At 32.9% G+C, this 27,452-nt stretch overlaps 2 protein-coding genes across 8 annotated transcripts; one reads left to right on the forward strand and one right to left on the reverse strand.

Annotated features, from left to right (window-relative positions):
• The first annotated feature begins 4 nt into the window (after positions 1–4).
• Positions 5–3,673, forward strand: LOC132704094 (DNA ligase 4). Its single transcript, XM_060673859.1, has 2 exons — positions 5–1,527; positions 1,936–3,673. Exons 1-2 carry the CDS (start codon positions 687–689, stop codon positions 3,654–3,656), a joined length of 2,562 nt encoding a protein of 853 aa, XP_060529842.1. The 5' UTR covers positions 5–686; the 3' UTR covers positions 3,657–3,673.
• Positions 3,674–3,731: 58 nt separating this feature from the next.
• On the reverse strand, positions 3,732–12,538 carry LOC132704092 (uncharacterized). Of its 7 annotated transcripts, none has more exons than XM_060673853.1 (13): positions 12,411–12,538; positions 11,244–12,193; positions 10,710–11,187; positions 10,466–10,661; positions 10,229–10,345; positions 9,710–9,894; positions 8,782–8,857; positions 8,544–8,725; positions 7,131–7,348; positions 6,850–7,069; positions 6,197–6,347; positions 5,863–6,147; positions 3,733–4,233 (listed from the first exon to the last, which is right to left on the reverse strand). In XM_060673853.1, exons 2-13 carry the CDS (start codon positions 11,801–11,803, stop codon positions 4,061–4,063), a joined length of 2,841 nt encoding a protein of 946 aa, XP_060529836.1. In that variant the 5' UTR covers positions 11,804–12,193; positions 12,411–12,538; the 3' UTR covers positions 3,733–4,060. The 7 variants fall into 7 exon arrangements, with proteins under 7 accessions (XP_060529837.1, XP_060529836.1, XP_060529835.1 ...); XM_060673852.1 differs by lacking the exon at positions 12,411–12,538 and adding an exon at positions 12,310–12,370; XM_060673854.1 differs by lacking the exon at positions 12,411–12,538 and having other exon boundaries at positions 3,732–4,233; positions 10,466–10,658; positions 11,244–12,314.
• Between the last annotated feature and the right edge of the window lie 14,914 nt (positions 12,539–27,452).

A 27,452-nucleotide genomic window follows, 5' to 3' on the forward strand; every position in this document is an offset into this window, starting at 1 on the left:
ATTGCTAGAAGAAGAATTGAAAAAAAGAAGATTTGTACTTTCCAAACCAAAGACAATAATGATTATTAGCGCCATTTTCACTTTTTGTCAATTTCTGCTTGGGATATTTTATTTAAAAGCAATCATTTCGGAATTTCTGAACCCAAAAAAGCACATTTAATATAAACGCATTGGGGAAGCAAAGTATAATTTCCATAATATCCAAACTAATTTCCTTATTAATGAGCTATCTCTAAAGTAATCTAAATGTATGTTTCGTACAACCTAGAATTCTTGAAATCTGGCTTCTTAGGTTGTTCGAAAATAATAAAATAATCTCTGTTCACAAGAACCATTACCTTGGTGCGTTATTCAATTTTTCCAATAAATAAGTGATCCGGCATAAATCAGGCAAAAAATAAACGACTGTTTACATTATGTTTCGTATTTTTTAAGTTTAACCTAAAAATAAATAGAAGAGAACATTTAACGGTCCATTAAAAAAACGCTGTTTAAAGACTTCCAATTAATTTGGAAGCTAAATAACGAAGGTGCATAGGCCCTTAAATTCTCATACAACTATTTGTAGTAACAGAAAAGACCGCAGGTCGCGGCATCAAATTAGAGTAATTTTTTTCAACGGGAAAATCGGACTTTAGACGTGTTTTTTGCATATTTGCTTCCGCAAAGGGTGGAAAGATGTTCTAATGGATTTTAAAGATCTTTGTCATTTTTTCGAAGCTGTAAAAGCAAATGTAGGTGCCGAAAAAGCCCTTACCATTAAACAGTTTTTTGAGAAATGTCGCGAAACGTTGGATCGAGAACAAATTTTTTTAGTTTTGCGTTTAGTTGTACCAAAATTGGACAGAGAACGTCAAAGTTACAACATGAAAGAGTCCAGAGTTGCGAAAGTTTTAGTTAAAATGTTAGCATTACCTTCTGGTAATGACAAAAATATCCTATTAAAATCATACTTGATGTCTGGACAGGCAAGTGATTTTGGTGATGTCGTTTACTCAGTAATAAGAAAATATTTATCAAACTGTAAAACCATATTAACAATTGATGAACTGAACTCTAATTTGGATCGATTAGTGAATAGAAGGAATGAAATGGAGGCAGAAGATATATTAATACGTTTGTTTCGGAAGTGTTCTGCAGAAGACACCAAATGGATAATAAGAATAGTACTAAAGGATTTAAAATTAGGGATTCATGCTAATAAAATTTTAAATAATTACCACAGAGATGGAGCAGCCTATTTTTGCAGTAACAGTAGCCTAAAGAAGGTATGCGCAGTTCTATATGATCAAAATGTGAATCTTCATGAGTTAGATATTGAAATATTCGAAGCATTTAGGCCCATGTTATCAAAACGAGTTGATGGAGCTTCGTTTATAAAAGATTTTCAAGAAAACAAACTGTACTATGTGGAAAATAAATTTGATGGAGAGCGCTTTCAGCTGCACATGGAAAACAATTGTTTCAAATATTTTTCTCGAAATGGATTTGATTATACAGCCACGTATGGTTCAACACATGATGATGGTATGTTCTATGCTTTAGGTTTTCTCCTTTACTTTTGCAAACTTCCCCTTACTTTGCAAGACTTCAATAGTCTATTTTAGTGAAAAGGTCAAATTTTATCATATAATTACACAATTTACACATTACTCATTTTGAGAATATAATAAGTATATCATAATTTGCAAAGATTCTTAGGCTGTGTATAAATCTGTTCAGTTAAGCTCTGAAGAAGCCAAAAGGACGACTAGCGAAATGTCAGCAAGATTAATTCATCACCAACCAACGCAGAAGGAATCTAGATTTGTAAATAGTAATAGGGTCTTGTTTTAAGTTAGTTTTTAAAAACAATATATCAATCACAATTAGAATCAGTAATAAGAAAGCTGTATCTAACTTTAAAAAAATCATTAAAATTTATGTTACTTTCAGGTATGTTCACGCCAAAGCTTAAGGATCTTTTCCAACCATTTGTCAAAAAGGTAATTTTAGATGGAGAAATGATGCTGTGGAATAGATACACAAAGACATTTGGTTCAAAAGGAATGACCTTCGATGTTAAGAAGCTCAAAATAGGAGGAAAATATCAGCCATGTTTTTGCATATATGATATAATCCTGCTTAATGAGAATGTTCTTACCAATAAGCCTTTAAAGCAAAGAGTATCAATTTTGAAGAAAATATTCAAAACATTAATACTTGGTACAGTAATGTTAAGTCAAATAAGAGAAGTAAGTACTTACCAAGAAATAGTTAATGAGTTGAACTCAGCAGTAGAAAAACAAGAAGAAGGAATTATAGTAAAAGATCCAAACTCACTTTACCGATACAGTGATCGTGTAAGTGGTTGGTTTAAAATGAAGTTGGAATATTTTCAAGATACCATGAATGATCTAGATTTAATTCTGATGGGCGGAGTTTATGCATCCAGCACATCAAATCAATTAAATTCCTTTATTGTTGGCATCAGATCTGGAAATACTGACTTGGGAATGCCTCTTTTCATATCTTTTGGGAAAGTTAGTAGTGGGTTAAGTGATGAGGAGTTGGAGTTTTTGAATAGAAAATTGAGAACCGAAGGCAAGTTATTTGATAACACCCATGGACCTAATTTGATATTTGGTAAGGAGGTTCCAAATTATTTGATTGAACCAGAAAAATCATTAATATTTGTTGTTCGAGCTAGCGAGTTAGTTAGGTCAAATGATAATGCATATAAAACACCATACAGTTTTCGTTTTCCGAGAGTTTTAAAAATTAGGGATGATAAGCCAGTGCAAGATTGTTTGGATATTAATGAACTGCTCCAATTGTGTAATAAAAACCAGGCCGTGATAAAATTAAATAAAAGGTATATCGAGTTAGAAGACATAACGCAGACTAAACAAAGAACTATAAAAAGAAAAAAAGTAGACATACCAACTTTTACTGATTCCAGAAAAATATCAGATTTGTTGGAAAACTACAGAATCTATGTTCAAAATGGAGATGACAAAATGAGTAAGGAAGATATTGAAGCATTAATCCGTAGGGCTGGTGGCACCATAACTTATAAGTTAGATAGTACAGTAGATATTGTGTTGGCACCAGCCTATAATCAAAAAATTAAAGAATTGACAAAGCACAGAAATAATTATGACATCATAAGTACAGATTGGTTACAAAGAGTTTTAACCGAAGGGGACTTAGTTGGTTATGAAACCACGGAAATATATGGACTAGGCACTAGTATAAAAAACACTTTATCTGATGAATTTGACATTTTTGGGGATAGTTTCACCCAAGAGGCTACTGTGGAATCTCTCAAACATTGTTTTAAGCTTATGGATAACTTGCAGGATGTGCCAAATTTTTATGGCATGATTCAGGTTGAAGGCGTTAAAAATTTTTATAATTTCACTGCATATTTTGATAAATATAGTATTGTCAATGATTCAAATTCTGTAATCATATATGAATCATTTTTGGATGAAGTAGAATTTAAGTTTTATAATGGAAGAGTATGTTCATCTATAATGTCAGAAACTAATCTGATAATATTTAAGCAGGGAATGAATCGTGAAAACATTATCAAGCAATATTTAGTATCAGTTGGAAGAAACAATGTTTTGGTTGTTCCAAGTGACTTTATATATACAAAAGGTGCTGATTGAATATGAATATCATATTTTTAGGACTATTTTTGACTTTCTGTATTTTGTTTTTAATATACTGGTTGATACAAACATTGGCCTGTTAGCGCCATTTAGAAATTTCAAATTAATTTTGAATTTACAACATCTAACAAATGAATTCTTCTGCGGGTTGATTTTGTTATGGTGACTATTTTCTGACCTAAGGAAATCTCGAGACACAAAATTTTTTCATAATGTAGCAATATGCATTTAGAGGAATGATTTTTGACGGAGGACTTGACACCTATTAGTTACTACTTAGAATATTGATTGATAGTGGACACTGTTGTTGCCTTTAATTAATTTATTAACATTTACATCACATCATAATAAGTTTTTAGTATCAACAAATTAAATAACAACATAACGAAAAATGTGGAGTTTTAAGCAGACACTGGCGGAGACACTTGTGTATTTTCTTCTATAAGTTTCATTGAAATTAGTTCAATAATCTGAAGGACGATGTCTTGATTAATATCCTGTTCTTGTATTGATGAAACAAATAAGCTCAGCGCGTTCTGCAATACCTCGGATCCGAGGATCGTCTTGACTGAATCTAAAATAATTACAAGATCAAACACATTTTGTATAAGTAAAATTCAATGTTCTAAATCCACAGAAGACCAAGAAGTATATAACTGAGCTAAGGGAGAAACGCGAAATTAAATAAATCACCAAAACAATGAGATGTGGGATAGCAAAATATCAGGAAATAAACAGACATCTTGGCGGAAGAAGATGCATGCAGAAGCATGGCGATTCATTAATAGTCAGATCATCAAGCACTAAAAAGGTATCCTTTCAGGATATATCAGAATAACAGTAGATACAGCACTACAAAGAACTATTGACAGAAACAAGAAGATAATTTATTCAGGAGATGCCAGTTAACATTGAAGCCGAAGTACAAATAGAAGAAACAGTAAGAACAGCAGTTGTGTGGACCAGAGGGAATATACTCAGAATTATTAAAAAGTGGTACTGCGAAACTAATGACAGCGTTAACACAGATCTTTAACAAGTGTCTGAATGGTCAGCAAGTTCCTAGTCAATGGCAAGTGGCAAGCGGAATGTTATTTACGTTACATTTACAGGGTTCAATTAGCAGATTATATGGAAGGATATTAGGAGATCTACGAGGCAGAGTTCATAGAAGAAGAAGACCAAGGTGGATTTAGAGCTGGAAGATCATGCACTGACAACATATTCTGTATGAAACAAATAATAGAGAAAAGGTCTGCAGTTACTTTAGGAACACATATCTTATTCATTGATCGCTCGAAAGCTTATGATAACATACCCACTTTTATATTCTGGGAAGTATTGCAAGGCACCTCCATTAATCAAACTCTAATAAATGCTATAAAAAACCTTTATAATAACTCGATTTCAAAAATAAAAACAAGAAGTAAACAGTCCAGAGGTTTCTGCGTAACAAAGGGTAACAGTTAGGGGTGCTGTATATCACCAACGCTTTTTAAAATGTATGTTAAAGAAGCCTTACTAAAATGGAAACAAAAATGTTCGGGAATGGGAATACCTAACAGATAGAACGATATTTAGCCTACAGTTTGCAGACAATCAGGCAGTAATAGCAGGGGATAAAGAAGATATGGCACGCAAACTAAAAGAAACCTATGAAAACTTAGAAGAAATAGAAACCTGTGAAGAGCACAAATACCTAGGGGTTACATTGGACAAAACGGGTTCAGATGACAAAAAAAATAAAAATAAGAATGATACAGGCATGAAAAGCAATTAAATGGCTGGTCGAAATCCTCTAACTTGAAGTATGGTTCGGAAACTTAGAAAATGACCGAAAAACATAAAAGAATAACCGAATAAACCGAAATGGATGCACTTAGAAGATCAGCAAGAAAATCAGGAACTGAAAGAATTAAAAATGAAACTATTTGGGAACCAATAGGACTTCGAGACAATCATAACTGATATCGAAAGAAAACAACTTATCTGGTTCCGCCACACCACCATCGAAAAAAAAAAAGAGGGCGTCCAAAAAAAACATGGCACGCAAATTTCGCAAAGCGATGAGCTCGAGAAACTTAGACGATGGTCAATGGGAGGAGCAACGACAATGGAGGCTAAATATCCGACAACGTCGACGCACGTTTTAAACCAAAGATATATAAATATATATAATAGATAAATTCAATGTTCACTATACCTGGGCATGCATTTGACAATATAGTAATATACTCATCAAAGTCCATCGACAGTGTCTTTGTATTTGTCTGATCAGGAATACTATTTAAATTGCTAACAAGTAATCCCAGCATAGCCGCAATTTTTAAGCCAATAACTTTTTCTAAGGGACTACCAAACAATAACAATAAAGCTTTGACTATAGGTTCTTGTATTAAAGGCGATGTTGTGTTGGCTAACAACTCGCACCAAATATCCATGATTGTTTTTATGATTGGAATTTTCAGCTCCAAATCTTCCAATTCATCTGAAAAAAAAGAATTAGCTATAATAAACTGAAAATTAAAAGATCTCACCATCAAATTGAAGACTGGATAAAACCGGACTCTGTTGAAAAAAGTCAACAGAATCTAAGGCTTCACAAGCTGTATCTATTTCTTTGTCCAATGTGCAATACTCTTTTCTTTCAGTCAAAAGTTTCTTCATTCTTAAAAGTAGTCCGGACTCCTGAAAAAAAAGCACCCCAGTACTTTGACTGACTTTTGTTTAGTTAGTTTTGTTAGTAGGTTGGTAGAATATGTACTGTGTTTGCTTATAAACAGTTTGTCTACTTGCAATGTAATTTAATTTAAGTATGCATAAATTTATTATTTCTTCAATTTTAATGTATTTATACACCATCTTTTGTTCAATTACCTGGAGCACCTTATAGATATCTCTTTTACAATTACAATCATAATGTTTACTGGATTTTTGTTAATTAATCCAAATTATATCTTTTTCCTTTGTCTTGGAAAAATCTTTACTACTTGGATCAATTTTTTCCATTGACCAAGTGCTGTACATTTCGAAATTTGGTTGTAAGCTATGGCATTTTTTTACTGAGAGGAAGACAGGTTATTCTGGTATCACAATCACTTTAAAATTGGGTTTTATTTAAAGTACCTAAACTTTACAAGGTTTTCGGACAGAACAATTTTCCTTGAGAAATTAATGCTTACATACTTACAATTAATTCAGATTTGAATATCCACCTCTCGGTGCTAGAATTAAGTCCATTGTTGTTGCCCGGAAGCGCAGTTTTTATTGTGTTAATGGTATTAGTTAGAACTCCTGAGGCTGTTTTTGTACAAAACTTGTAAAAACTAGGCATTACACCATCCACTTCCGACGCTTCTATATCGGAAGTATTTTCTGACTCCACTGCTCTTTGGGCGTATTCATCTGGCCTGAAAATAAAAAAGTTGCCAATAGGTTTCGTAAACTTAATTGGTTCATTTATTTACATACATAGGACTCACAGCTGGTGTGGACAGACTTGATTCAGAAGACCTTTGTTGCAATAATGACCTTAATTTTGCAATACTTGAAGCCAAATCAGCGGTGTCTTCATATTCCAAATCGGGACTGTTATTTTCTTTAGGCTGCTCAGTTGATATTGATGGTATAGAAAAGTTTTCTGACCTCTGCGGTTTATATAAGCTGGTTCGCGGATTACATTGTTTGACCTAAGAGGAAATACTTAATGATCCTTTTGAGTTTATTAAAAATAATAACAATACCGTTACGTGTGAGCACTATATACAGCTTAAATGAGAGACTAGTGACTGCTGGGCGAGAATTGTAGCGATTTAGCATTTTTATTTTCACCCTTTTCAGTTTATTTTCGTTTGACGTATCTCGTTGATTTATTCAGTTCTGTTCTACCTTTTCAAATAATTTTCATATCATTTGTTCATTGAAATTATATGCAAATTAGCCTTGCCAAGCTCTTAATGGTTACGGAGCATTGTAGCATATAGTTACTAGAGATATAGGGGCCCTGCTTGTGTCGATAGTACAGGAACTAATGAAGCAACTATGAAAATTTTTTTGAAAAGGTCCATTCAACAAGCGCATACGTGAGATTTAAAATCTCGCTTTTAACCAGTGTCCATGGAGCATTCAACAACCAACATGGCCGCTGACACATCGTGAATAAGTTCGGATGCGGCAGTTTTTATGGCAGTATTTTCTCAAAATATGACAAATCTCGCTAAATGTTCTCGGTAAAACGAATTAAATGTATGGAAATAGCTGTTTGGGAACAAAATAACACAAACTGGGTAGTGGGTGAAATGTAGACGCATGTGAGGAAAATCATTACCTGTTCTACGAAAATATCAATGCCGCCTGCGGCGCATCAATTCTTCAACTTGTGAAAATATACCTTTAGAACCACAAGTATTTAACCTGGGTGTTAATCAATAAAATATCAAATCTTTACATTGCTTTTCATTTTACTTAACAACTAAAATTTTCAACAGATCAAAAGCTGAAACTTTGCAATTTCCACAGAAATGGGTGTTCTGTTTTAAATTATTAAATAAGTGGTTATATATAGAGCAACAATTATTTTACACCTCTTAGTTGGTGGAATAACTGTAATAATCATTCAAAGTAGTTTTCACCAGCACAAGCTGGAGATGAGTGACATATCTAGCAATGTTACATGATTGGCTGGAATTGTTTAATAACCTTCATATTTATGTTTTCTTTAATATTTTGATATGGTAACAGCAACAAATTCGCGGATGTATTGTGGGAATGTCCGAAGAGTCTTATCATGATTTTTTGGGGGCATACATATTCCTGGCCATGTCACCATTTGCGTTGCTGTAAATTCTGTAAAATAATAAACTGCTTCTATATTGCTAAACTGACCTCTTGTATGACACAATCAAGTACAGGCGAGTCTGGCTGCAGTGGATTTAACCAGACAGATTCTTCAACACTTTCAGCGGAACTCATCTTTTCCTGTGATCCAGATCTCGTCAATTTTGTCAGTGGGTTTTTTGTTACTTGCGCGAACGTGGCTCTGGCATTTTCAATATTGTCTTGCAAACCTGAAAGGGTCATCGGTGGTTAAGGCTTATACTCAGAGTTATAAGAAAATATTTGCCTGTTAGACGTAAACCCTTTTTAAAGCGTGCACGACCAAAATCCAAAATGCCTTCAACAACGCCCGCTGCTTCATCCTGCAATTTTAGTTTTGAATAGTTTTTAGCACTGGGTGTTTCTAATAATTGGAAAAGTTCAGACCCAGGAAAATTGCTATATATTTATAAAGTTTTAACTTGTTAATTTTCGAAGATTGTTAAATTTTATTAATCATTTTATTAGTTTTAAAAATGAGGTGTCTGTATTAGCCATGTTGTGTTTTTTTTTTTGCTACATACCCATCGGGTTTCTGGTTTAAAAATCGTGTTTTTGTGGTGTGTATGACCATAGACTAAGATTCCGAAACAAAATATGACATTAAGATTGTCATCAGATTTTTTTTTAAGTGTTTGAAAAGGAATCCAAATTAGTGACCGTTTAAAATTGGAGCCGCAAATTTTTATTATTAGAGTGGAACATTGAAATGCCCAATAACATTGGATAAAAAAAATGTTTTAAAGTTTTGAAGGTCTAGTTAATGATATGATGACTGGAGCGATAAAATTTAATGCCTTGGTGTTTTTGAATATGCAGAATTTAAAAATGCTAACAATAATGTTGCCAGATATCATAATTTTATTTTAAATAGAATGCCCAATTTATTTTTATTGGAACGAATTGCGCAGGTCTAGTTTACTAAGGTCCATTTAATATAACAAATGCTTAGTATGAAAATACCAAATAAAAATAAAAAATGAATGAAAAAAGTTAAATTGTTTTGCTTATGTGCATATTTATCCTAGTTCTCGTTTGAACAAACTGGTTATTAAAAACAAAAGTTGCATCATATTAAGTTATTAAAATTTCAAATTATTTGTAAATAGCAATATTTTAATCTATGAAAAAATATCCTATACTACTACTATTCTATAATATGTATGGCAACATACCTTTGACTGGATGTGCGGTACAGAACACTGAACAGAAGAATAGAGAAGAGTGTGTAGTGGTAAATGGTGTAAGTACTTTATGTAATGTAATTCTTGATTGTCAGTTACCTGAAAGTCCCCAATTTTATGTACAGTTGATTCTTGCAGATCTTTAATGTTGTGCAAAGTGCGTTCAGTAGCATCACCTAAACATATACCCAAATGTAATAATTTAATCCCTTAAATTCATTTAGTATCAGTAGTACGTGTGATGAGTATAATACAATAGTTTTTTTTTGGTCATTACTATTATCAACAACATTTCCTACAAAAATTTATTTCAGTACAGTATTTATTTCACTGAATTGTTTATTTCTTGATTAAAATAGATTCCTCAAGCATAAAACGTAGATTTTATCAAACTTTATTTTTTATTTAAGCTTTAAGAAATTGTTTTTTAAAAGTCATGCAAATTATTACAAATGTTTACACTTCATCGTGTTTGTTACTATTTATCCCATGCAAAAACTACCTACTTACTAAGAATTGGTTTAATGGAACTTTTTAAACCCCCCATGGAGGTTATATGCATAACTTCATTAAATAAAGTAGTAGCCGCAGTAGCTGCCGAGTCTGATCTAACTTCTTCAGCTTTAACTATAATAATTTGAATTAGTTGTTTAAACATTATGCTCCATGATTACGAAGTCATTTTAACAGTGTATAATACTTTGTGATGGTAAAATTGATATATTAGATTATAAAAACAAGGGCTACCTCCAACTTCACAAAATCTGTGCTTCTGTGGTACTGCACTTTCTGATTGTAGCTGCAATGCATCAAGAGGATCTTGCCCCAGCGAAACACAAGCTAAGTCTCTAGAATCTCTCCAAGTTTTGGTACTACCCTTTGGTTCATATATTTTTACAGGATCAGTTTTTTTTGCAAAGCTCTCCTTTGGCAAATAATCCTGCTAGAAGTTACATTAAATTATAAAATAAAAGAACAAATGCTAAAAAACCTTTTCCAGCATTTCAACTGCTTTTCTTCTTCTCAAAACAATTTCATAGTTTTTCTCTAACTGTACTGGTGTTTTATCCTGTTTAATTTCCTTCTTAACCTCTTCAGGTTTTATAATGTCTTTTTGTTTTCCATGGCCTTCATCTTTATATTCAAAATTCAGGTTTTGATGGTTAAGAGAGTCAGTCACATCAAAGTACTTAATTATGGAAATACGGCCATATTCATTCAATTTTAAACTATCTCTCTCACTGCATGACACAACTGAGTTTAAAATTAAATAATTTAAAACATCTGGTTTCGAAAATATTTGTAATAAGTATGAAGTAAATTTTCTTGCCAACACTGAAACTAGAATATGACAAGGGAGAGAATTCCACAATTCTGAATTTATAAAATGTCTTAAGAGATCCAATGTGAGCTGATGCAAAAAGAATTCCCGTGGTTTATTGTTTGCTGTGCTGCATATATGTGAATACCTAAGACAAATAAGGTCTTTATGATGGATATATTTACATTGTAAGATGTGACTTACCGGTACAATTCTTTTATATCCATTTTATACTTTTCTTTACGTTTTAAACTTCTCTTGAATTCCTTTAAATGTTTCAGGTAAATGTTCAATAGTGTATTAACAAGAGACTGGTTATTAACCCTAAGTTGAACTTCAATTAATCGGGTTAAAACTTCTTCTATGAAAACTTTACTTTCCTCTATGAAATTCATGTCTTTACTTATATTAGAATACCATTTGGAAATAAAATTTCTATCAATATCTTCCACTAGATGCCTAATATTTTCTTCATTTACCTTTATGTTAGGCTTAAATCTGTCTTTAGATGAATGTCCAAAGAAAATTTTATTGAGCCATTCAAAATCGACGGGTTCTTTGTATTGCAGTAGTTTATGAAGCCCAACAAAAGTAGCAGACATTGCGAATAACCATACTGTCACAAAAACTAATGTAAAGGGTAGACCTGCTATTGGCAATATATTGACTTTAGAGTTTACAATAATTGCTGAAAGGAATACACAAATTCCATAAACAAAAATTTTTCGGCTGAGCAATACTACATTTACTAGTGCCCCCTTCATTTTTATTTAAAAATTATTAGCACTTCGGATTTTTCTATTGTTCTTTGTTCGTCACAAAAGGCGAACTGGAGTAGAACCAGCGGTTTGTAATTTGAGGTTCGAGCAAATAAAATTTTAAATTTATATGGAATTCCATCAGGACGCACGCTGTTTTGGGTTGTTACTGGTTTTATAGTTCTTTCCAGACAAGAAGCAGGGGATAGAACTTTCTGAGTTAATTCCAATCCACTTGCACCAAAACAAACCTACTACTATAAATTGACATTCTTTGTTTTGATGGTTCTGATCACAGAATACTAGGGTTATTTTTGATGATATATTGAATGTCAGGCATGGCACGAATGCAAGGTCACGGGAAAAAATTGTTGATACCGCTAATCTACACGCCAACTGTAAAAAAAATATGTTATCTCACTTATAATATTATTTCAGTCATTTGTGGTTTAAAAATAATAAACAAAGTTGCATTATTTGAAGTTCTAGCTTTGTTTTGCTTTGTCGCTTACCGGTCGAAAAAGCGACGCTGACGTAGCTACCAGGAATACCAAGGAAATTAAACCTTGCCGAAAACCTAAGACATTAAACGCGGACACTACATTCTACTTACGCAAAAGTAAAATCCTATACTTTGCACGTAGACTCACAAGCAGAAACCTCTTATAACTTGTCATTTTTTTGTTTTTATGGATTTGATGGCAGAATACTGAGTCTAGTTTTGAAAATAAATTTAATGTCAGATACAGCACAAGTTTCACCAGAACTGGTGGATGCGTTTAATCTACTTTTGATTGATTTTATTGATTTTGATAAAGACACGGTGTTGCCAAAATATATAATTTCGTGAAAATCTGAACTTTTAGTTCTTATTGATTTTGATAAATGGATTTTCATCAAGTAAAAGACACCTCAGTTCAATTATGATATAATTTCAGCGGGAATCTTATTAAATTATTTTCTTCATAAAGCTGATAAGGTTGGTTCATTCAACATGCGCATGCCCGAGATTTAAATTCTCGTTTTTAGCCAATGACCGACGGTATTTAACAACCAAAATGGACACGGAAACGAATAAATTTATACATTGGTTAGAACTTACTATTATTATCAAAGTGATTTTAGTATATTATGCAACAAGTGCGGTAAACTGCAGTGAGAGCGTTTAATAAACGAGTGGCTTAAAAAGTTTACCAAACGTGTTGCATACTATATGCGACCGTTAGTTTTTGGGTACATTTTTGCAAAACAACACTAAAACATTCACTGACATGACAAACGTCAACATTCAAGCCGTGCGGTAATATCTCTGAAAACATCCGATTGCTTCGAAACCCACAATTTTTTTCCTACCCCCTTCTGTAATAGTATATTTTCTACTCCCGTCTGTAAAGTGCCTAATTAGACACTGATTTAGCGTGCGGGAAGCGTCACTTTACCACGCCAGTTTCGTTTCCCACGGATCCGAGCCACTTCGAACATTTCTGGGATTTTATGTCAGTGAATGTATTCGTGTTGTTATGCGAAAATGCACCTAAAAACTAACGGTCTTAGAAAAAGTATAGTATGCAACTCGTTCGGTAAACTTTTTAAGTCACTCGTCGTAATAGTATATTATGCAACAAGTGCGGTAAACAACATTTGACTCACGAGTTTGATACGAGCGGAGCGCAGTCGAGCGAGTGCGTAATAAACGAGTGAGATAAAGAGTTTACCGAACATGTTGCATTCTATACCTTTTCTACGACTGTTAGTTTTTGGTTATATTTTCGCAAAACAACAGGAATACATTCATTAATACGACCGTCAGAATTGACAGACGTCGAAATTCAAACCGTGCTGTAAAATCTTCGAAAACATCCGATTGCTCCCAAACCCGTGCGGTAAAATCCCAGATGTAAGAAGTGGCTCGGATATGTGGGAAACCAAACTGATGTGTTAAAGTGACGCTTCCTGCACTCTGGATCGGTGTATAATTAGGCATTTTACAGACAGGAGTAGAAAAAATACCTAATTATACACTGATCTAGCGTGCGGCAAACGTCACTTTATTACGTGAGTTTCTTGTCCTATAGATCCGAGTCACTTCGGACATTTCTGAGATTATACCGCACGGCTTTGGGAGCAATCGGATATTTTCGGAGATTTTACCTCACGGCTTGATTTTTGCAAAAATGTACCCAAAAACTAACTGTCGTAGAAAAAGTACAGTATGCTACACGTTTGGTTAAACTTTTTAAGTTACTCATTTATTAAAGACTCGCTCCGCTTGTGCCAAATAAACTCGTGACTCAAATGCCGCTCTTGTTGCATAATATATTATAATCAACTGATATCGCCTACATTTAGGTTAGGAAAGATATCTAGACACGGTTTTCACTGATATGATTTTTAGTTTTTATTTTTATATTTGAACAAAAATCGTTTTATTAATCGCGTTGTCACAAAGCGCCATCTGGCGGCCACCAAGAAATCTTAATAAATGATAGACTCAAAAAAACTCTTTTTAACGACTTGAAGTCTAACAAAATCTGATCAGCCGTTTTGTTGTGTCTTAAGAAATAGAGTTAAAATAGTTTTTATTTACTCTAAAATAATTTAAAACCGCATGGCCGGGAGTCATTGGATGTCACGAGTTTGGTTAGCCCCGGAGTGCAAAAATGTAGTGTGCGTCCAATTTACCTTGATAACATTTTAATTGATTGTAACTTTTTTGTATTTAATTTTTATTAATTATTTTTAATTAATTTTAATTTAATTGCTTCTGAAATCCTTTGCCGAAGTTACACGGCATTATTACAAGGAGCTTTGTGCACGTGATTTTCTTTGTTTTCCTAAAAGAAAAAATCCATCAAAGTTAAGTTGGTGTTATTGCTTGGCCAATCCGTAGTTCCGCCGCCCCTATCCAACCCCTGGTATTTTCCATGTTAACAAATTTTTTAACTTGCACAACATTGTGAGGTGGGGCATCGTTTTGCTGGCATATAATCAGCGCTGATGTATTTAGGAGTGAGTCTTCTATATATTGTTCTATTTGGTGCTCTAAGAGTTGCAAATAATGATCTTCAGTTAACTTTTGATCTATAAATATCGGACTCAAAATATGCCCATCTATGAGACCACACCATACATTAATTGATTGTTAACCCTGGGTTTTTATTTCGTGTATTTGTCTAGTATTATTTAAAGACCAATATCGCGTATTTTGTCTATTATTCTTGTAGTGAACGAACATTCGTCACTCCATTAAATGTTTTTCAAAAAATTATTATTTTCATTATGTCTATTTAAATAATCCAAACAAAACTGCATCCTTCTTTAACATTGTTCTGCACTTAGTTTTTGAATTTTACGAAATTTAAATGGATTATATTTATATTCTTTCAAAACTGAGTGGATTGATCCTTGAGCAATACCTGTCCCTTGATATACTCTAGTAAAAAGGGAAACTGGATGTGCTTTATAGAATCCTAATGTGTTTGCCTCATTTTCTTCATTTAAAACATTATGACTCGGCATACCGTTTTCTGCAAATTTATTTGCCAGCCTCGGAAATATCTGTTTTGAAGGAGCTCGGCGCTCTGGATAAAGTTTAATATACTGACGACGAGCTGCGATTCGAGTTTTATTATTCAGGAAGTATACTTGAAGCATCACTCCTTTCACGGATGCTAAATTCACGAAAAAACATTTTAACAATAATGACTTGGACAATTTTGTTAAAAAAGAGTGAACTAAAATATAAAGTGTGTTACATCATTGTAATCTGAATAAGACATTCTATTAAAACATATATAATATACAGGGTATTACATTTAAAAAATATGATGTAGGCTTATATGTCAAAAAATTGATAGTGCTTTGTTTTATAGGTCACTTGGAAAAAAATTTGCCTACTAACCCTACATTTAAGTTTTTTGTTTACCTTGATATCTCTAAAAACAAAAAAGTTACAGCCAATTAAATGGTTATCAAGATAAATTGAACGCACGCTACGCAAAGCTTCTTCAATCACTCTTTTATCAGAAACCCGCTCCACTGCCCTCGGCTCGTGCTTAAACCAACTCGTCACTAAAGTTGCCTAAATTAATATGCAGTTTTGACGTCAAAGACCATAATTAATTTTCAGACTCAGTACAGAACCACGGTGGCTCTACATATCAACATATTTCACTCTTCGTTCCAATCAAAAGCAAGATTTGTTGCCTTATATGCTTTTATATTTCTGGAGCATTTAAATACGCGTCGGCACCGTAACGCGTACAACGTATTATTAAGGGCAATATAAAATAATGAAATAACCACGTATAATAAAAGCTTAAGTGAAACGCCTGTTTTATTGCCACTTTTTTATGCTTAATTTACTCGGTATTCTCTGGTGTCAATGTATTCTGCATTAGTTGCAGTTTTACATTTTACAATAACAGCTACTGGTGTTACTCATCGAGACTGAAGAAAACGCTTGCGGCAAAGCGGGTTTCAGATTGTTAACGTTTTTTTGTTGCTTTGTAGGTGATTTACTATTTCTTTCGGAAAAATTGAGATAATAATCAAAATAATAAATTAGGATACGGTTTAGATTATGTCGCTCACGTTCGGTAATTTTCTTTATATTATCTTTTATATGTAAAATGATGTTGTTGAAATTTTTGCTAGTTGGCATTAGTTAATATAAAATTCTTACTATAAAACTGGCAGAACAAAAGACAGTCTTCTACTCTCTCACTTTATGCTCCTGTAATTTTTCGTCACCTGCTTGAAGTTGACCTTAAAATGTTCCAACTTTTTTATTCTGTTACAGCAGTAGGAGTAAAATTTTATTAAATAAGTATTAGCTATTTGTTTAACTATGGGCAAGGCAAGACCTTTTTCAAACGCGCAAATGTAAAAATCTGTAATTAATAAGGAAGTGAAAAATACAGTCCCCAAATATATAAACAATATATACTATCTAGGAGTGAATTAATGAATTAATAAAGCTGTAGTTTTCTATTTTTATATTTTGTATAAATATTTAATATTGGTTGCTCAAAATTCAGGGATTCCGGTGGCAAAAAAAAGTTTTAATTGGGTTAATATCGGGGAAGAATATAGTGTAGGTGAGCAAAAGAATCTCTCTTGTTGAAAGTACCGAGAACTTCGTTCGGGTTGCGCAAAATGTGCGTGTTATTTGAACATCACTTTATTAAATTAATTAAATTTATATTGCTACAGTTAGAGCTACAAAGTTTACTTCGGTGTAATATAGGTAAGGCAAAAGTGAAATAAACCGATTAGAATTAGGATAGAGTTTGAAAATGATCAGTTTCTGGCTAAATCAAATTTTAAATATCTTCATAATTTGCTCCACCATTTACAAGATGCACATTAATAAACAAGAAAGCAGCCGGCGAAAATTCCTGAAACACCTAGCATTTAATTTGAACTGCTAAAACGATTTAACTTTACCAAGTAGGTAGTCCAAAGTAATTTCAGCAATCTAGCCACCATCAACCAATTAACCAGTGCTGAACTAAAGACGCTACTTTCTTAGCTGTCGAAAAATTTAAATATACTTGAATGCGATACTACCTACATTGTTCGACACAACAGTTTGAATTAGTTTAAAACGACTGTTAAATAAATGACGGAGACAAATATGAACATAACAATCTTTTATACATTTTTTGTAATAATTCTACCTATTAATTACAAATGTATTTATGAACTGTCATTTTGTTACCAAAATTATTTTATCTTAAATTTATTAGGTTAAAATACAATTAAAAGTATCGAAAATTAAAGTAAATTATATGGAGTGTAATTCTGATTTCTTCAACCAGATAGGAACACGATCAAGGTTTAAACAGCATCGCCTTGAGAACCAAAAGATGATTATCAATACTCTGTTTGTTGTCTTACAAATTATTGTTGGTAATATTTATCGATCTGATGGTCGACCGCGACTGAAATTTTTATATTTACATTTTTTTTCATTTACAGACGGGTATCCTTGTAAAGGTTCTATGACTCTTATGAATTTGCATATCCTTTAAGGTTGCGAGACTTTCCTTTAGGCAACAAATCCGAAATACAAACTTATAAATGCTTATTGGAAAATGAGAAGTATTATTTAGAATGATTCGGAAAAGTTGTTCTTATATAGCGTGAACAAATTGTTTTAATGGAAAGGCAATAATTGAACCTCGCGTTTTCGGTTTAATTCAAAATACGTACTTTTTCAAAAAATATGTATCCTATATATTTGACCCTGAATCGATGTATGTCTGAATTTCTCCACGAGATTTTACTAGTAAGTCTTTCGAAACCGAAACTATAAAATTGTCATTATCACGGTTCCACTATTAACAGAATAAATAGAGTTTTATAGAAAAAACTGAACCTACCTGAACTCACTTGTGACTTCATGTTTTTACCTTTATTTTTAACGCTTTTTCATACTCTTGTCTTTTTTTCTCTCTTTATATTACAATTTTATATTATTAAGATATGGTTTTTTGTTTCGTTAAAATTAATTACTAAAAGAACCTGCTTTTTTATATATTGAAACAGTTTCTTTTTAGCCCACGGCTCGAAGTGGGCGTATTTTTTTTACAAAACTAAATTTAAACCAGTTTTTTGAAATTCATTGCTAAACTAGCATTTTTAATGTTCACTTTCAGCTCTCAAACAAAACTTTTAAAAAATTTATAGTTTTATTATTAAGTGTGGAAAGAAACATTTGAATATATTGTGAGAGAGAATAGAAATTACCTCGCTGGGTAAATGTAAATATGTTGGGGAAGTAGTTAGGGTGTATATAAAAGGTAAATAATTGACATTCGATGACACCCTGTAGAATGCAATAGAGGTGGGAGCGGTTGTCAACTAGAATCACATTGAGTCATGAATTTTTTTGAACGTTTTATTTTTTTAATCAAGACATTATCTGTGTATTTATTGAGATAGACTGCTTCAAAGCGAATGACTCGGATTAAGCCATAACAATGCAACAACTAAACGTAAAACGTCTAATTGTTGCTCTCCGTATATGCTTCACTGATTAACTTTAAACCTGAATAAAAATTTGGAAAAAAAAACAACAAAACCAAGTTATCGGTTCACGAGGAAAGCAAATCTGATATTGTGGTAAGTTTTTAGTGGCCAGTTTTGTTTACGGGTGAGTGTAAATGCGAGCTACTTTCAACTGTTTTGGTTTATTTCGCTCTGATGGATAATACGTGTTGCATACTTATGCTACGACTTCTGGGAATATTTTTGCAAAACAACACGAATACATTCACTGATATGACCATCAAAATTGACAAAAGTCAAAGTTCATGCCGTGCGGTAATATCGCCGAAAACTCCGATTGCACCCAAACTCGTGCCATATTAGCAGATATATTAGGTCCATAATAGAAGGGATTAGAAAATAGTATATTATGCAACAAGTATTTAGAACATTTTTTCCACTCCGGATCCGAGTCATTTCGAACATTTCCGGGATATTACCGCACGGGTGTAGGAGTAGTCGGATATTTTTTCAATTCTGACGGTCACGTCATGTGAATGAATGTATTCGTGTTATTTGCGAAAATGTACCCTCGATCGTCGAAAAAGCATAGTATGCAACACGTTTGGTAAACGGCATTAGGGTCATGAGTCTATTTGGCACGAGCGGAGCGAGTGTTCAATAAACGTTTAATAGCGAATGCAACGCAAAGTCTTTCACTGACATGACCTGATAAATTGACAAACGCCAAAATTCAAGCCGTCCAGTAAAATCTCCGAAAACATCCGATTGCTCCTAAACCCCTGCGGTAATATGTCGGAAATGTCCGAAGTGACGCGGATCCGTGGGACAAGAAACTCACGCGGTAAAGTGACGCTTCCCGGACGCTAAATCGGTTTATAATTAGGTATTTTGCAGACTCAAATGCCGTTTTATAATACTTGTTGCATAATACACTATAAGTAACTCTTTTATTAAACATTAATTAAAATATATTCGTGTTGTTTTGCAAAAATGTACTCAAAAACTGACGGTCGTAGAAAAAGTATAGCATGCAACAGGTTTGGTAAACTTTTTAAGTCACTCGTTTATTAAACGTTTATTAAATACTTGCTCTGCTGCGCTCCGCTCGTGCCAAATATACTCGTGACTCAAATGCCCTTTACCACACTTGTTGCATAATATACTATAAATCACTCGTCTATTAACGGTTAATTAAACGTTTATGAAACAAACGCTCCGCTCATGACTCAAATGCCGTTTACCAAACGCGTTGCATACTATGCTTTTTCTACGACCGCTAGTTTTTGCGTATATTTTTGCAAAACAACACGAATTCATCCACTGACATGCCCGTCCCAATCTCCGAAAATATCCGATTGCTACTACACCCGTGCGGTAATATTGCCCATTAAATGTCCGAATGTCCGAAGTGACTCGGATCCGGAGTGGAAAAAATGTGCTCCGCTCGTGCCAAATAAACTCGTGACTCAAATGTTGTTTACCACACCTGTTGCGTAATATTCTATTTGCTACTCCCCTCTGATAAATACTTAATTATACACCGATCTAGGGTGCGGCGGGAAGTGTCATTTTACTAGGTCAGTTCCGTTTCCTACGGATCCGAGCCATTTCAGACATTTTCCGGATATTACCGCAAAAATTGCCAAGTCCCTATAAGCTGTGATTATAATACGCTATTACAACGATTTGGGCCAATAATTTAATGGAATCTTTAGGCGTTAAATACATTTACAGGTGCTTTTTAATCGTGAGCTCTAATGTGGATCCTTTCATTTGAAGTACATTTTTCAGCTTATCTTGTTGACATGCTTTTTCGATTATTGGTTTGCTGGAATACTTTTCTTTTTCTTTTATTATTTTTATATTTTTCTATGTTCATCAATCCATATTTAAATTTTAATACAAATATACAGGTGATTGTTGACTTGAAGCAGCCTGTGGAGATTTCGGTTAATTTTTGTTAATGACTTAGTTCTTTATTTTCCACAAAAGTGTTTTCAATTGTTCAAATTTTGAAAATTTTATGAAATTGTCGACAAATTGCAATATCTACAAAACAAAAACAACTAAAATTGAATTTCTAATTAAATAAATTTTTGCCACCAAAATTCAGCAAAATATTAATGGGGTCGATTATTTTTCCGGTAAGTAAGGAAGATGCAAAAGAAATATATCCCACTTCTCGTAAAAAATAAAAAAGAAAATCGCATCTTTGGTCATCGTATCAACTTCGTTACTAGTTACTGACTAAGAGGACGAGTTGCATAAAAACAAACACCATTACTCAGCGCTACCACAAATGTATTACAGTTTTTTCAATTGCCCGATCATTTAACTACTTCCACGATATCCTGATGGGGCCTTTCTTTAGAAGATAAAATCTGAAAGTGGATCACTCGCAATAACGCGAGGATGGATATTAAGCTCATTTTACTTTCTGCTTTCACTAATATCAATGAAAACTAGTAGCTAACTAGTTTGCATACGTCTCAACTGCTTGTGTTAAAAACGATCGGAAATACGAAATTGCATTTCATGTATTTATTTGTTTTCTCTATCTTATTATTTATTTGATTCTTACAAAATGAATAATATACAAAGTTAATTCAGTTCAATTGTAATGCGCAATGGACGGGAGCCCGTTCGCTATATGTTGATGCATTTTAAGATGAATTGATAGTTTTTTTTTCATTTTATTTAAAACCTAACCTAAATGTACAAGATAAAAATTTTAAGGGCAAAACCAACAGGAGAAACAAAGCGTGTGATCTTCCAAAACGGTAGTCGAAGATGAGGATAGAAGAAAAGTCCAGGGGCTATAAATCTCTTATTAAACAAATGAACTTGTGAATGATAAATGCGAAATCATTATAATTAATTGTCTGTGCCTTACTTATGTTTTTTTATTCATGCTTTAAATATTTTATGTAGCTATTTAGACAATTTGGTAGAATGTTATTATTATATCTGAAAAACAAATTCACATTCATACCAATGTCTATGGCTATTGGCACTTCCAGCGTATTTAGTGTTTTCTTTAAGTTCTCTTGTCCAATATTATAGATCTTCATTGATTACGAACACTTGGAATTGTAACATTTATTTGCAGAATTATTTTCAAATAGATTTTATTTTAAGACGTACAATATACCTTATTACCACTTCAAAGTATACAAATAACTAATTTCTATGCTTCTCTAAAAAGGGATTTTTCTTTAATCTTACTTTTCAAATAACTTTGCAAGAAATTCGTAATGATGCTATAGGCTGCTTCCTATACAACAATACCTTAATTGATTAGAAGATTGGTCTGAGGTCATATGAGGCTATGATCTCCATTTTCAAAATGTCAACTCGAACCAGAGCCTAACTTTATCACCTACAGGGTGTTCACAATATTATATACAGTTAAATTCAGATTTTTAACTAAAATTATTTATTTTTATGAGCAATATAGAGGGCATTCCATTAAAAACAAAGTTGTCTGGTCGAAGAATTGACAAAATTAATATTATAGAGTGTTGATTTAATATGTAGTTTAACTTTAAGGTTAATTTTAAGGAAAAAAAATTATATAAATGTACAAGATCGCAAGGCCTATGTTTCTTAGATACAGGGAGTTTGAAATTATTGCCTTTTAAGTCGTAAGTTTGCTTTGACACTAGCGGATCGCAGGCTAGAGAGTTTTTAATAAACGAGGGTCTAAAGAAGTATATTAAGGTGTTGCATATTATACTTTTTCTTGAGTATATTTGTGTAAAACTCTACAACTATATTCACTGAGTGGCGTGTGAAGTGATGGTCAGAACTACCAATTACTAAAATCAAACGAAAAAATCCGCTTTCTCGAAGTGGAACTTTTAAAATGTAGGGAGTGGGAAAACATTCACAACAATATGAACGAATAAAATTATTTATTTTAAGTACTTTATTTTAATTTTTTTTTATATATCTTTACAACTACAACAACATGAAAACATTCTGCAGCTGAAAAACGAAAGTCTTGTTGACCCGTATTTATATGAACATTTTGTTTTAAGATTAATCAATTAATCATTACTTAAACTTTTTAAAAAAGATATTTTTTGAAGGAAATTTTCTTATACCTATTTTTAGTGAAGGAACTTTATATTAACTTGTCGTAACTTGTTTAACTCTGTATAAATGTTAACTCTGTGTGAGTACCTACTTTAAAATTGGATAAAATTGACTAGCAAAATTCTCCACAATTTTGCATGTATTTTTGAAAGATATAACGGCGTCGTTTAGTCCGTTATTTCGTCGGCCGTGCAACAGTGCAGACATAATTTCCGTAATTGAACAACAATTTGGTTGTTAAATTATAGAGTAACCGTTTTCTGAAAGAATCATCTATAGCCGTAATAGGTAAGTCTTACATGTTTCGAAAAATCAGTTACCCGTTGTATGATTTTTGAAGAACACCGCCTGTTAAATTATGTGAATTTAATATACTTACGTATATAATTTGATGTGAATAGGTTTTTGTTTTGTAGGAAGCTTCTAAGGAGTGCTGAAAAGAAAAAGATTGATTACAGGGTACTTTAAATTTCCGATACTACGTTTTTAGTTTTTTTAAAATTTTAGATCTAGATAAGGATAAGTTTCACCAAATCGTTAATTTTTGAAAATTTATGTGAAAAAAAATGACGGTTACATTGTGTCGGAGTGTAAAATAACTACATGAGCACATTGGCCTTTTTCCGCACAAATTAATTCCTTACAAATGAGGAAATATACTCAAAAGTGGTTCTTTCACTAATTTAGACGATCCAAATATCAGGTTTATCTCATTTCCACATATCCATTTCTGCTGGCAGAATCACAAGACCTAGACGAGATACCAGCCTTCGCAATCGCAAGCGTCGAACTTGAAGACAACAGCGATGCGCCGATAGGAGTAAGAAAAAGGGGTAAAGGATGTAGATTAATATACATTATTTTGTATAAAGTCAAGATAAGCAGCTATTTTAAACTATAGAGGTAAAGTGGATGGATACGCTTTGGAAAGTCAGGGGACGCTCACAAGCAACGAACATTGTTCACGTTAGTAAAATCCTCCCATATAATGTTCCCTGGACCGCTATCTCGCCGACAGAAGACTTAACTAACGCTTAAAAAAAGCGCAATGATTTAAAATATAGCACCTTTATTTTCTAATATTAGTACCTTAATGGTTTTTGGCAACATCGACTGAGCATAGCACGTAGAGATTTCTAAAGGCGCAAAATGGAAGACGCTCGCTAAAACCATCGCATATGGCATAGACTGACATATCTATGTCTATATATCCAATGGCGAAGGACACAAGTTGTTTAAAAAATGGAAGTTTACGATGTCAGGCCACACAATATATGGATTCATCGATACATGGAGAAAAAAAAGTGTATTCTCATTATCCTTCATATCCGATGTATGGTAGCAACACAGGAGAAACTAGACTCCATGGTTCCTATTTTCGAAGGAACTGAAAAGACGTGGAGTCAGTAATCAGTAAGGTCAACAAGCGAGTACGCTACAAGTGGACTAGAGCAAGCGTTAAAAGTTTTTCTGTCTATGTGGGAAAAGCAATCTGGTGCAACCGGAAGATAGGAAATTACAAGATGTATTATTGACGCAAAGCACTGGAGTAAATATGGAAAAGAAAATTACTTAACTTACTAGAGACCAAGGAATAATTCAATCCAAATGATCTAAAGAAATTACAGCGCGAGTGAGCTAGGAACAACCATCAAATCGACTTGCTTGCGAATATCGGAATGCAGGTTCACCGACAATCTACTACTAATAGTAAACCTAAAAATTTCAATCGCTGTACCAGGTTATCATTGGAAATTATTGGAGCTTATAACTACCCCATTCGAACCTAATATAGAGTTCTAGAATAGATAACAACAACCTCCAAGGAATAGCCGACAGCACATTTTCCAATGATGTGTCACCAGTCTTCGCTATTGACCATTTAGGAAACAAGCGCAGAAGAATACCCTGCTCTCGCCTGGAGCTTTCAAACTATGATTCTCCTGCCATTGAGCTCTGCATGAAGGAAAAGTGATCATGCCGCAACAGTTTCTATGCTCGGAAGTCCAGCAAAATGAATTCAAAATAACGCATGTGTTACAACCCGAGTGCACTACACTCAAATCCTGTATTTACAATATTTTCGCTTTACCTTACCGGGAATATTATTGTGCTACTTATACAAAAAGAGAGTCTAGTTCCACGAACCCGTACTATACCAGGACACTAGCAAACAGAACCGGAACAAGATAAATTCCTAATATTGGAATTACAAAGTAGCGGAGCTCTAGATCAACTAAGGACGTGTGTACCATGCAAAATCAAAATTGCCGAATTATTAAGGGAAAGGTAGTCACCAGCGTAGCAAATTTTAACCAGTCAGCTAGTAGGGTGGAAGTCAACGTACTACTCGAGATGTTAGTAATGTATTACTTTGTATTATAATTTACGCATTTAGTTTAAGTTTAGTTTGCTTAATAAATTCATATTTTCTTGGGTGTTGACCAACATATTCCCTCTCGCTTCTGGACCAGAGCTCGGATAAGTTGGAATGCTTAATGTTTTATAAGGAGCAGCCAACTAAATTTGGAGTCTAGCAGTTAATTATTAATTATTTTAGGCAATCTACTATTATTTATAAAAAGAACTTATTTAAGAAAATAAATAAATAAATAATATGACAAATGAATCGAACCAGTTTAGATTCTCAACATTGCTGAAAATGTATGTTCATTGGAATATGCAATAGCGTTTTGAAAAAGAAGGCTTGGATGTTATCAAGAACATCAGTATACCTTCAAACAGGAAGAATGTTTGTAAATAAAGTCAGGATTGGGTTTTCAAATAATTTTTGTTGCATGGAAAATACCACACTTTTGCGTTTGATGATAAGGTCAGATGCAAATTCTTTGACTGCTGACCTTTAAAATAATACTGGTTTCAGTTTCTGGCAGAAAATGAATTTTGGGGCAGTATACAAATACGAAGGTTAAATGGACGCAAAATAGTGCATTTTGGTGCCTAGTCTAAAAAAATCCATCTGGTATTAAATTTGAAATCCGATGTTTCCTGCTTCTTCATCTTTTTAAATACGTGTGCCTCCTTTATTTTATTTTGGAAAAAAAATAGTTCTTCAAATTAGATGTTATTTTTCCTCTTTGTATACGACCTGTTAGTGAATTAAACCATTATTTTAATTTAATTTGTATTATTCTTATTTAAACTTATAGAAAACCGTTTGCAGTGGTACGAAACAAAATTTCTACCTTTTTATACTGTATGGGCTGTGAACTAAATCTCCCTATATTTAATACATTTTTTTTAATACCGTACAGCTTCATTAAACACTATCGCGGGTTAATTTGAGCTTTTCCGATACTTTAGTTACGGGTTAGAATTTTCGGTAGATATTTAAAAAATTGGTGGTACTTAAATTATATTTATTTTTTTGCATTTGTTCCAAAATCGATAATACATTAACTTACGAAATGTAAAAATTATTTTTGGAATATTGTAAACTATAACAATATTCTAAATAAGACTCAGGGAAAAATTATAATAAATTAATAACCCAATAATTAACCGAGTAAATTTGAGTGCCAGGCTCAATATTTTGAATTGCGTTTTATGTCGCGTTCTATTAAATTAATCCTACTTCCTATTTCTCTATTTTTGGAAAGCTGCTCTTTAGATACGCCAAAACGAATTGTATTTTTGTACGACTTTTAACATTTGGATTTATACGTATGAGATTGGTGGCTTGACATTGAATCGCCTGGAGTCCAAATTTGGACAAATAGATAAATAAATTGACTTGTACATTATACATTTGTACAGGATGGTACGATCTTTTTATTTTCACTTTATTGGCATTCATAAATTAAACAGACCTCATATTGAGTAATAGGAATTCTAGCGGCAACATTCATTAATTTCATTTCTTTAATGTAAATGAAGATATAATGAATTCAAATAGTTAATTTTCTCTTAATATATTAACTGCATAGTGCAACTTTGCACGCTTCATAGTCTACAATTTTTACAGGTACTTCAAAGGTTTTTATTTCTTGCAAAATGATTTATTAAAAGTAGTTATTGTCATAGCACTTATCTTAAGCGAACCTTAACAATTTATTATTTATTTTTCATGTAAAATTAAAATCATGGGTCTTAATATTCGAATTAAATTTAAATATTTTAAAGTTTCAAGCATTTAAAAAAAAACTATACATGGAAATCAAAGTATAATACATACAAATTTTCATAGTACGACCACTCTGTAAATATTTCAAGCCGCGCAATTTAAATATTGTTATTGACGCAGAAGAAGTCAATCAAAAGATTGACGTATTCCCAAATTAAAAATCGTTTCATGTTTACGTTTATGGCCTGACCTCATACAACATCGCGCCTGTCAAAATTTAAATGCAGGAAATATCGCTAAACCCGGCATTTGTTATTTTCTTTTAATATTTGCGCCGACGGTTTAACGATGTCAAGTTTAAACGAGATTAGGCTGCAGAGGTTAAAGACGAGAAATAAAAGGTTTAAGCGCCGGAAGCTTTTGTATCCGTCGAATGGTCGATCATATGTTTATGTT

Source organism: Cylas formicarius, unplaced genomic scaffold (genome assembly GCF_029955315.1).
Source record: "Cylas formicarius isolate icCylForm1 unplaced genomic scaffold, icCylForm1.1 PGA_scaffold_6__28_contigs__length_40554024, whole genome shotgun sequence".
Classification (NCBI taxonomy): Eukaryota; Metazoa; Arthropoda; class Insecta; order Coleoptera; family Brentidae; genus Cylas; species Cylas formicarius.